Source organism: Aotus nancymaae, unplaced genomic scaffold (assembly GCF_030222135.1).
Source record: "Aotus nancymaae isolate 86718 unplaced genomic scaffold, 86718_ANA_hifiasm-v0.15.2.pri h1tg000018l, whole genome shotgun sequence".
In the NCBI taxonomy this organism is placed as follows: domain Eukaryota; kingdom Metazoa; phylum Chordata; class Mammalia; order Primates; family Aotidae; genus Aotus; species Aotus nancymaae.
Genome location: NW_026988430.1, coordinates 10350136 through 10362355, shown reverse-complemented (window position 1 = coordinate 10362355; position 12220 = coordinate 10350136). Strand labels below are relative to the sequence as shown.

The following is a 12220-nucleotide window of genomic DNA, read 5'->3' as shown; positions in this document are numbered from 1 at the left end:
CCTACAGTAGTTCAAAGTACTTAATTCCCTTTACTACAAATAGAAACTTTGGAGTAGGAAAGATAAGATGGGGCAGGTCATAATGGGCCTCTGTGGACTGTTAGGAATACCAAGAGAAACTTTACTCCTTGAGCAATAAATAGTAACAGCCTATATCAAAAATCTAGCACACCTTTTACATGTAAGTGCAGTAAATAAAAATATAAGACACAAAAAGGTTTCTCTTAAAATCAATCCCTGAAGCTCTGGAATAAACAACAAGACCAGGTGCAGTGACTCATGCCTGTAATCCCAGCACTTTGGGAAGCCGAGGTGGGTAGATCACCTGAGGTCAAGAGTTCGAGACCAGCGTGGCCAACCTGTTGAAACCTTGTCTCTACTAAAAATACAAAAATTAGCTGGGCATGGTGGCAGACACCTGTAGTCCCAGCTACTTGGGAGGCTGAGGGAGGAAATCGCTTGAATCTGGGAAGTGGAGTTTGCAGTGAGCTGAGACTGCATCACTGCACTCCAGCCTGGGTGACAAAGTGAAACTCCATCTCAAACAACAACAACAACACTCTAAGTAAAAACCAATAATAAATAAAAGATTCACCACCCTTGATATACTCACTTTCTGTTTATGCTGCTGTAAGAGGTTGTCAAGATTGTGTCGCCTTTTATAGTTAAAATAGAAGTTTTTACATTGAGCTTCACTTTTCGTTCCCACCATTTTAGCAATTGCTGCCCAGTTACGACCATGTTCTACTAGACCTGCATTTTAAAAACAAACCAAATGTTAATTGAACAGTCACCTGATAAAGCAAACAAGAGAAATAATAAAAATAACTTAATCATTTTATTCACAACCATAACACTTAAAAAGTGTGGTTTCAATTGCATATTATAGTTTGATATTTATAAAAATACTTGACACAAAACTCATTTACAGTTCTATATTTTTCCCCTCAAATTTAAAACATATGCCCTCCCACGTGCCCCGCCCACCCCACCCCACCCCCCAAAAAAATTTAAAACATATTTATTAATAGAAGGTCTAAATCTTGTCTTTCTTACATATCTCCCACAGGGCTAGGACAATGTTACACACATCGGTAACAGCTCAAATACTTGCAAACTAAATGATTAGGTACATCTAGATCTCTGAAGACAATACATCAAGTAAATAAGGTAATCACATATAAATGAACACAAATTAAAGACATATATGACTCCACTTATAATCCACATTTCTCCTCAGTCAATTCACAATCAAGCAATCCCATCAGAAAAATAATAACCAATTAAAAAAAGAAATCTGGCTGGGCGTGGTGGTTCACGCCTGTAATCCCAGCAATTTGGGAAGCCGAGGTGGGTGGATCACAAGGTCAAGAGATCAAGACCATCCTGGCCAATATAGTGAAACCCTGTCTCTACTAAAAATACAAAAATTAGTTTGGCCTGGTGCTATATGCCTTTAGTTTCGGGTATACCCAAGCAGGTGTATGGCCCAATCAGGTATACAGGGATACCCAAGCAGGAATTTCCAGTATAAATTTAATGACTTATAGGAAAACATCAGTTTTTCAAGGTTCACACAAGTAGCGCCCTTAAATACTGAAAATTAGAAGATCATTTCCAAATCCTGCCTGATACATGAATAAGAGAAGAAGAGTAGTGGCCAAATAGTTATATGCAGGTACATCTACCTGAAAAAGATCACTCTATGATCTACAAGAAAAATATTTAACCACCAAAAAATTAGCTAATCTTTCTCAAAATTACCAATTACTTATCCTATTAGAAATTTTAGCTCTATTTCAAACTATACTGCATTAACAAGCAATGACAGAAAAATACAAGGTCCATAAAGTGTCAGAGTAAGAGGAAGGCCACAAAACTATGAAAGTGGCAGAGAGAGGATTCAAACCTTCATTGGCTTGGTTACAAACTTCATGCTCTTCCCTCTGAATCACAGAGCAATCTGCTAGTGATTTATAATTAAACAATTTACCAAATGCAAATTGACAAAAGTATTTACCATCCTATTCCATTAAATACAACTTTTAAGTAATAGAAATATAGACTTTATGTCAAAATTCATTCCAAAACAATTTCAAGAGCATATCATCATAATTATTCTAAGAAAGTGAAAATAACCTTCTTGCTCTTTAATTAAATGACATTCAAATTAAACAGTAAAGATAATCTTAAATCCCTCAAAACTGGGCATCTTAAATAAGGCACACTGGGGGTATGCAATTGGGTACTATACTAGCAAAATGAACTTTTAAAGTCACTTCTAAGTCTTATTTACCTTTCTGAAAGAAATTTTTTTTCCAATTAAAAAAATTAGTTCCATATTACTAATTACTAATAACTCTTAAAAAAAAAAAACCTGGCCGGGCACGGTGGCTCAAGCCTGTAATCCCAGCACTTTGGGAGGCTGAGGCGGGTGGATCACAAGGTCAAGAGATCGAGACCATCCTGGTCAACATGGTGAAACCCCGTCTCTACTAATACAAAAAATTAGCTGGGCATGGTGGCGCGTGCCTGTAATCCCAGCTACTCAGGAGGCTGAGGCAGGAGAATTGCCTGAACCCAGGAGGCGGAGGTTGCGGTGAGCCGAGATCGCGCCATTGCACTCCAGCCTGGGTAACAAGAGCGAAACTCCGCCTCAAAAAAAAAAAAAAAAAAAAAAAACCTGAATAACCGGAACAATTACAATTTACCTTTTTTTGCAACTTCCATTTCTTCTTCTGTCCATCGAGAGGTCTCCACAGGCTCTGTAGAAACTGAAATAAAGAGAGAAGCCAATCAGGCAGAGAAAAAGTTAAATCCTTCATTCAGACCAATCATATAATTATATAACCTCTTTATCTGATATAAAAGACTGAATAAAGCATTTGGTGAAAGAAAACTACACACATAGGATAGTATCAACCTCTCCATCACCAAACTAGAAGAAACAAGCACTTCTCAATATTATGATCTTTCTCAATGTTCTTAAAAGTTCTCTCCATGTTTACATTTTTTAACAACTTTAGCTTATTTTTGGACCCAGTAGCTTCCCACTTAATATATCTCCATTTCCACTTAGCAGACACTCTTCTCCTGCAGTGTCAATGGAAGAAGCAACCCTCCTCTTTCCTGTCCAAGCACAATTCCCTCTGAGCCTCCATCTTGTCCTAACTCCTAGAGACCATTTAGTTCATCCCCAAGTGTCTGATATCCAGTGGGTAAAGATGGATCATGAACTGAATACATTCTCTTTTGCTTCAGGGAAAAAAAAACCTGAGAGCATCAGGCCTGATATGAGCTCCTGCCATATTCTCTTTCTCAGTTTATAGTTCTACCATTCACTCACTCAAGTTATTAACAGGCATCTGAGACTGATAAACTAATTTTTGAATCCTGCCTCCCATTTACTACTCATAACCAATGACATGCAGCAACTCTCAATGCATCCCCTCCTTGCTTGGGCCACTGCAGTCCCATGAGTGGGCCCTCTGCCTCCAGCCCTTATTCTGTCTAACCTGACCTCCACAATTGCTACCAGTTAACTTTCTAAGACACAAATCTGATCACAGCATTCCTCTATTTAAAAATCTCTGCAAGTTCCCCACTTCTTAAAGCGGAACGCAGTTCAAACAAGGCCCATCATGACCTGACCCAGCCTCTTTCCTCCTCCTATCTCGTTCATGCCCCTACCTCATTCTTACCATTCCCTAAACTCCATTTTCTTTCATACTTCATGTTACAGTAACAATGGTACCTCTGAATCATTAAGAGTGGTACTCTATCATTAATGTAGTCCTTTTATAAACTAATGAGACAATACTTAGAAAGATGCTTGAACTATTAGATCCAGTATTCCCTTGCTCAAGAATTTATTCCATGAAAAATAACTTAACATAAAGAAAATACTATGTGAATAAAGATTTTTTTATTATACTGCTATATACACTGGCTTAAAAGCAGGGAAGAGAACAGACAGCCTAATCATTCAGCAATAAGAGAATGGTTAAAGAAATCACGCCTCCGTATTACACAGCCATTAAAAAAATGAAAATTACTTAGAATTTATAAAGTATTTATGATATATACCAAGTTAAAATATCAGAAGACACAGTAACATGCACACTAGCATAACAACTAAGTAAAAAAGAAAAACAGCTCTATTGGGGAGGCAAGACTGTGGGTGATGTTCTTTTTGAAAAGATTTTGATATTGAAAGTTTAAAAAATTTAAAGACCACACTTCAGGATTGTTTCTAGGTTGTCAGTACTAAAAGTCCCTCCTACCCTATCCTAGCAGTGAAACAGAATCACAAACAAAATTATGGTCTGTTTATGCCAATCTCTTCCACTCACTGGGTTCTGGTGGCGGTGGCAGAGGTGGTGGGGGCTCTTCAGTAGCCGCTGCGGCTGCAGCGCTAGCAGCTGCGGCTTCGTTTGTCATGGACCTGGTGATCCGGCCCTTACGGCGGCCCTGACTGTTGGCAGTCTTTCGCCCCCGGGGTGTGGCTTGCTCTCTTTCCTCAGTTTCTTCTGCTGTACCATCCATCTTGTCCTTTTCCTTGGTATTTTCTCTGGACACAAAAGCAAATGAAAACTGTGATTCAAAAGTATACATACACCAAAGAAGGTTTTGGTTTTGGATATCATTTAAACATAAATTGAATAATACTACCTAATCTCTCAGTTACTTAAAAAAAAACTTATCAACAATTCTGCCATACGATAGTTTTTAAAAGTTCTGATCGGCTGAAATTAAGATATTTTATAAGACCTATTTTAAATGTTAATGGACTTAAAATTTAAACACATTTCAAACCAACTGATTCAGAAACCAGAACTACTCCATGAGAAAGTAACAAATGACAGCAGAAAACCTCTAGATCTGCAATCCAAAAGCAATAGGCTATACCAAAAGGCAGGAATTCTGGGGTTTTCTTTGCCTTTGCTCTAGGTTGACTCATGTATGAAGTTAAAACAGATGATCTTCACGATAGATGCCTTTTCTACTGTAATAATGCACAACATTGTTTTATAAAACCAAACTCAATACTCTAAATCATGCCTGATACTAATTATGTACAAATTGGGCAGTAATGGTTAATGCTTAGGAATGGCCTCTGGAGCCAGGCTGCCTGGGTTTATACCACAGTTGTGATTTACTAGCCATGTGATGACCTTGGACAAGCTGCCTCACCTCCATGGGCCTCAGTTTCCTCATCTGTACAATGAAAAAAAGAGTTTATTTCATGGGACTGCTGCCAGAATTAAAGGAGTTAAATAAAGTGCCCAGAACAATGCCTGGAACACAGTCAGCATCAAGTAAGTTTGCTAAAACTCTCTCAGAATATAAAGCATGTAGAAAAATAGTAGTTCCTATTAATAGCAGCAGTACTACATGTAATACTAGAAGACCATTCTCTGTACTACTTACCTTCCATGGTTGTTATATTTAAGATAATGTATTCAATGTACATTTTTGCAAATGAATGGATAGATGGGAATACTCAAAGACTCAATTATTCTTGATTAATGGAAGATTTTTTTTTTCCAAAAATAATTCTCTCCCCTTCAGTCCTAAATTGAAGTTACCACATAGCCCTTTCTCTTTACTTACTTATTCCCTCATAAAGCTGGCTTCTATTCTGCAGCCTCCTGTTAAAAGATGTTTTCTGAAAAGTCACCAATGACTTGGAAACTGCAAAATCAAATGACCTCTTCTCAATTTTCCCCACAACAGTCTTTTTGTCGCAACTGATGCTGCGGATAATTCTTATTTTTATATCACTTTAAACTTAGCTTTTGAAATATCCCCACTGTTATTCTGGCTCTCCCTCTGGGGATAGACCTTTCTCCTCCCATTCTTTCTTTTGGGTTTTTTTGGGGATTTTTTTTTTTTTTTTTGAGAAAGCGTCTCACTCCGTCACCCAGCTGGAGAGCAGCGGCGCGAACACGGCTTACTGCAGCTTCAATCTCCTGGGCTCAGATGAGCCTCCGACCTCAGCTTTCCAAGTAGCTGGGACTACAGACACGTGCCACCATAATTGGCTAAATTTTTATTTTTTGTAGAGACGAGGTGTCACCATGTTGCCCAGGATGGTCGTGAATTCCTGCGCTAAAGCAATTCTCCCAGCTTAGCTGCAATTACAGGAGTGAGCAACTGTGCTGGGCTCCTCCCATCCTTTCATATAGGGATTTCCCCCGAGCCTTAGAGCTACATGGGGTTACCCATTCTCTTAAGTTCTACTGGGAAGACTCCCAATCTTTATCTTTGGACTCATCCCCCAGCTCCCAACTGGAGGGGTTGTCTTCCCAACTACCTGCTAGAAGGGATTTCCCATCAATAGAAACTGAATATACCCAAAATCATATTCATCCTCACCTCTGCTCCTTGCTCTACCTCATTCTCTAATCATTTGTTGTTAACACTACTACCATGCTCATCATCATTCAGGCTTACAGATTAGATATCATCTTTAGCTCTCTCCCTTTTCCTATACTTCCTACATGTGATCTAATGCCAAGTTTTGGTTATTTAATCTCAGAAATGCCTCTCTCTCACTAATTCTACCATCTCTATTTCTGCTACCACTACACTTATTCAATACCTTAGTACCCCAATCCTGGCCTTTTCATATGGCTTCCCTGATTTATACCTCTACTATTCATTCTACTCTATCAATGGATCAGTATTCTAGCAGGATAGCTTTGGCAATAAACCACTCCATCCATTCTAATCCCTTTCTAACTATTCCCAAACAGATACACAGCATAGCCACCTGAATGCAGTCTAACACTTTTGGCTTTCATTAAAGCTCTACACAATCTAACTGCAATCCACCTTCCACTTCCCTTCTCAACGCACACTATGTTAAGTCTAATGAAATCATTATCTGCCACTTCTCAAAGCAGCATAGCTATTCATGCAGTTCCCTCTACCCTACCCACAGTAACCACTAGCTTCTGCATAAAGTCCTCCAAATTATCCACAGAGAAGTAGCTCGACCTCTTCTTAATCTGCCAAAGCACTTAACTGGTTGTCTGCTGATTTCTTACTGCCAGGCTTTTATTTCTTAAAGTAACACTTGTACTTTACCTAGTTTTTCCCCTGCTAAATCATGACTACCTGGGAATAGTATATATCTTACGTATTTTCACATTCTCCATAAGACTTAGCTCACATAGATAATAAATGAAAGTTTCTTAAATAATTTAGAAATTTTAACAAAAAAATAAAATCCAGATATGATAGAGTCCTATGTGAGAAGAACCACTGGCTACATGGCGTAATAAATGTCTAACCTAAACTAAAAGAAAAAAATATATTCTCTTATTGGTATCTTCATAAAGTATAAAATTACAATGACAGGAATATCTGTCTCTTTTAAAACCATGGCAAGTGACTAGCTACTTCAGCTGCCACAAAACTAGGTAAACCTTAAGTATTTCCACAAGGACTATAGAAATAACATATTAAACATTAAAAAGGAATAAACTACTGATACATTCAACAACCTAAACGAATTTCAAAGGCATTCATGCTAAGTAAAAAAGCCACAAAGAAGATGACATACTGTATGACTTCATTTTTACGTAATTCCAGAGAAAGCAAAACAGATCTGTGACTGCCTGAGGTTGGGAATGAGGAAAGAGAAACTGACTGCAAAGGAGCATATGGGAGCTGTTTGGGGTGATGGAAACATTCTGCATCACAACTGTGATAATAGGTACAAAAGTGCATATGCTCGTCAAACACATCAATGAACACATTTCAAACTGGCGAATTTTGTTCCATGTAAATTATAAAGCTAGTTCTTGGGGGAAAAACCACCAAACCAACTGTTGTGTCCCTGCCCCTACCTCACCCCTGTATATACACAAAAGCATCAACAATAACTGTCTCTGAGTGGCAGAATCATAGGTTAATTTTCTTTTTTTTTTTTCTTTTTGAGACAGAGTCTCACTCTGTCACCCAGGCTAGAGTGCAGTGGCACAATCTCAGCTCACTGCAACCTCCACCTCCTGGGTTCAAGCAATTCTCCTCTCTCTGCCTCCTGAGTAGCTGGGATTATAGGCGTGCGCCATTACGCCCAGCTAATTTTTTGTATTTTAGTAGAGACAGGGTTTTACCATGTTGGTCAGGCTGGTCTCAAACTCCTGACCTCATGATCCGCCCGCCTCAGCCTCCCAAAGTGCTGGGATTACAGGCGTGAGCCACCGTGCCCGGCCACAGATTAATTTTCATTTTATTTTTCTTTCTTTTTCTATTTTTCTATAATGTACAAGAATTACTTTTATAACCAGGAAAACAGCAACAACAACAACAACAACAAACAAACCAAAGACTCCATTTTATATAAAGTCAATAAAGATGGAATCTAAAATATAAAATGAAAACTCTTCCTTTCTTAGCATTTTTACACTATAAATACATACTACCTGAAGTTCAAAAGAAGATCCTGATAATGATTAAATTACATTCAATATATCCTGGGGGAAATGTATATATTACTATAACCCATCCCTTCTGAAAAGTAATAATAACTCATGACTTGTATATAAGTTCATTAAGTCAAAAGTTACTTAATACTGTAATATTCTATTCCTTAATCACATCAACTTAATCATGTAACTATTAGATGTATCTAAAATTTCGGCCAGGCGCAGTGTAATCCCAGCACTTTGGAGGCAGAGGCAGGTAGATCATCTGAGGTCAGGAGTTCTAGATCAGGTCAGGTAACATGGTAAAATCCCATCTCTACCAAAAATACAAAATTGGCTGGGCATCGTGGCACATGCCTATAATCCCAGCTACTTGGGAGGCCGAGGGTGGAGGTTGCAGTGAGCTGAGATCGTGCCACTGCACCCCAGCCTGGGTAAGAGTGAGGCTCTGTCTCAAAAATAAATAAAATAAAATTTTAGCAGATTAAATTTCATTATTTAAAAATAACTATACTTTTGCAGCAACATGGATAGAACTATAGAACTAAAGGCTATTATCTTAAGTGAAATACCTCAGAAACAGAAGGTCAATTATTACATTCTCACCTATAAGTGGGAGCCAAATAATGTGGACACATGGATATAAATAAAGAGTGGAATAATAGATACTGGAGATTCAAGCAGGTGAGAGGGTGTGAGGGGGTGGGTGAGGGAGAGAAATTACCTGATAGGTATAATGTACACTATTCGGGCAATAGTACACTAAAAGCACAGACGTCACTACTATGTAATATATCCATGTGACAACTGTACTTGTACTCCCTAAATCTACAAAAATGACATTTAAACATTTAACTTATAATTATTTAACTCACTTAGAGTCTTCTTTTTCATCTTTTTCTTCTTCATCTTTCTTTTCTTCTTCTTTTTTTTCTGTTTTTTCTGCTTTATCCTCTTCTTTTTCTTCTACTTTTTCTTCTTGTGAGGGTCGGGCAATTTGCTGCTAGAATGAACCATCATTTGTAAAATTCAAAGGCAACAGAAATAGCTCCTTATATTACAATAAATTATGTCTATCTAAAAAACTTTTAAATGATTGTTAGTCATTTGAAATGTAACTGGTGATCATGTGTTAAAAACCAGTCTAGAGGTTTTTAATGTATTCTATATGCACTACTTAAAGGGTCTTATACACACACACACACAAATGCTCATAGCACCTGGACCCATGAGAAAGTGAAAATGTTAAGATTTCACTTAGAAATCTGGGGTGGGTTCCCTTATTTGGCAACCTCCACATCTAATCTGTCACTCAGGCATTCCAATTCTACCTTAAAATTTGATAACCCATACATAATTTATCATGTATAAGATACCTAGTATGTTTCCAACTTTTTCATGACAATCAATAATGGTATAAGAAGCATCTTTACGTAGCTATACTTTTGAGAGAATGTCTACTTAATAGAACAGTAGACAGCTATGGTCATTATTAAGACTGAAGTAATTTGGAAAAATATTAAAAATATAATAAAGTGAACAGAAGTAAAATGCTTAAATATTTCTAAGCTGGGCAGTCAGATTAGAAATCCTTTTATCTCCGATGTCTCATTTGCAAAAGCCCTGTGACTCGAAAAGAAACAAGTGAAACTAAGTATGCACTGACTGCTACTATAGCAGTCCCCACCATATCAGAGTTTCGTTTTTTGTGGTTTAAGTTACCTGGAGTCAACTGCAGTACAAAAATAGGTGAGTGCAGTACAGTAAAATATTTGAAAAAAGATCACATTCATGTAACTTCTATTACAGTATATTATTATAATACCTCTATATTATTTGTTACTGTTAATTCTTTACTGTGCCTCAAAGTTTATCATAGGTGTATATATAAATTTATATATATATAAATCAAAGTTTATCATATACATATATAAATATAAATTTTCTTTTCCCCTAAGTTAACAAAGGCCTTATTTGCCTCCACAAAACAGGTCCCACATTATGCCTCCTTCTAATCCAAGGGGGAAGGAAAGAAGAAAATGAATCCTTCTTGGTCCACTTCCAGAACACTGCTGAACTGTGATATTTTAAAAATGATTCCTTTTTCACATTTCATAAAATCTCCCTCTGACGACGTTCTCTTTTGGTGTTATGGAATGACTTCTTAAATATTTCCTAGAACATTTAAGTGATTGCATCACATGGCTCATTATGCCTTGACATTATTTTTCAGATTTCAAAATGCACGTCAATGGCTTTTCTAACACTTGTCACTCAATCAACATAACATCTCACAGTTAAAATACTTTTAGGTCATGCCCATTAAACTCCCCACAAGCCAAATCACAATTGCCTCATCAGCAATGGGCACTGCTTTGCCTTACAGATCCTGAAATCAGAAAGTCTTCTCTCCAACTGCAACCACCCATTGCACATCTTCATTGTGGCTGATCCTACTTTGTCTTCATCGTGACCTTTGAACCCTTATTCTATCAAATTTTCACAGTCCAGTGAGAACTGCACCCACTATTCTACTTGGTAAATCATTTCAACACTGTGAATCCTTTGCTTGCTTTATCTAACCTTACTAATTTCTCACCCTGGCTGCCAGTTTCTCTTTCTTCTGGGTATTTATTGCTACAGAAAACTCATAAACCAGGGAGATTTTAAAATTTAAACTTTCAAACCATGAGTAGGTCTGCTTTACAATCGGGCAAGTTTTATTCAGCTCTGACTCCCTGGGACACTGTAGTGGTCATAAGACCTGTTCAAATGCTAATAAATAACCTAACCCTGCAACCAATGTAGCATCCATGTGTCACTCTGAACCAGTAAGATGACATAGTAAGGACAAATCATGCCCTTTGCCTAGCAAGTGGGCTGTGTAACCCAGAAAATTGTTTATAGCCTAAGATTTATGATGGGGCCATGTCAACTCAGCAGAATGTAAGGAAAAAGGTTCAGTATTCCCTTAGACTTGGGTAACACATGCTAACCATATTTCCCCAATACTTTTCTGCTTCTAATGCCAACAAGAGCTTCAAAGTAATCCCACACATTCCCTGCTGTCTAAAATCCAGCCAACATATAACTTCACTCCCCTTTCCCTGGTGCTAGAGACTAAGAAACAACTGCAGCACCTGCTTAAACCAATCAGTGTAAAGAAGGAAACAGCTCCTGGCTCTGCATAAAGTGTGGAAATGATCCAAAGCAATGGAGTGAGTTGCTGGATTTGAGTCTAGAGAAGTGTGTGGCACCTGTCCAGCAGAACCTCTCACTGCTCTGCATACTGACCAGGCAGTGGGGAGTGGGGAGGAAGCGCAGTTAGCAGCAACTGGGGGACCTCACCTTTGTGCAATATGCGTAAAGACCTATCACAACAACTGCCACTGACATCCAAGAGAATAAGAGATTACCTCCAATTTAAACAAGAGATGGTTGGAACTACTTTTGATTCTGGCAAATCTGTAAAGAGAAGTGCCAATCAATCCACATGGTCTAGGATGAAGGTTACAAGTTACATCCCTCAACTCTGCAGGGTGGCTGGAGCAAAAGAGGTCCATACCTTCAAGGGAAACCCTTTTAAAAGTTCCCTACACAGACACAAATATTCTCAGTGGTTCCTTGTTCAGGATTTTTCTTTTTCCCCCTTCTTTAAGCCCAATACTTGAGAGTCAATAAAACAAGTTTATTTCTGTCCAGGAGTTAATATAACATGAAACATTTCTATCAAACAACAAGCTATTCGCTATAAATGAATATTCAAGAGCACGTGTAAAACA

General features: G+C 37.9%; 1 protein-coding gene across 17 annotated transcripts in view; it reads right to left on the bottom strand.

The window, feature by feature from the left end:
• Nucleotides 1-12220, bottom strand: part of NCOR1 (nuclear receptor corepressor 1) — a 182290-nt gene that overhangs the window by 88849 nt on the left and 81221 nt on the right. For 11 of the 17 annotated variants that reach the window (XM_012475068.3, XM_064378276.1, XM_012475072.3 and 8 more), the window contains 4 exons: nucleotides 9314-9441; nucleotides 4353-4570; nucleotides 2712-2774; nucleotides 614-753 (listed from right to left, as the gene is read on the bottom strand). In XM_012475068.3, the coding sequence (XP_012330491.1) occupies nucleotides 614-753; nucleotides 2712-2774; nucleotides 4353-4570; nucleotides 9314-9441 (549 nt within the window). The remainder of the gene's footprint in view (nucleotides 1-613; nucleotides 754-2711; nucleotides 2775-4352; nucleotides 4571-9313; nucleotides 9442-12220) is intronic. The other 6 variants (XM_012475081.3, XM_012475071.3, XM_012475075.3 and 3 more) reach the window with 1 other exon arrangement.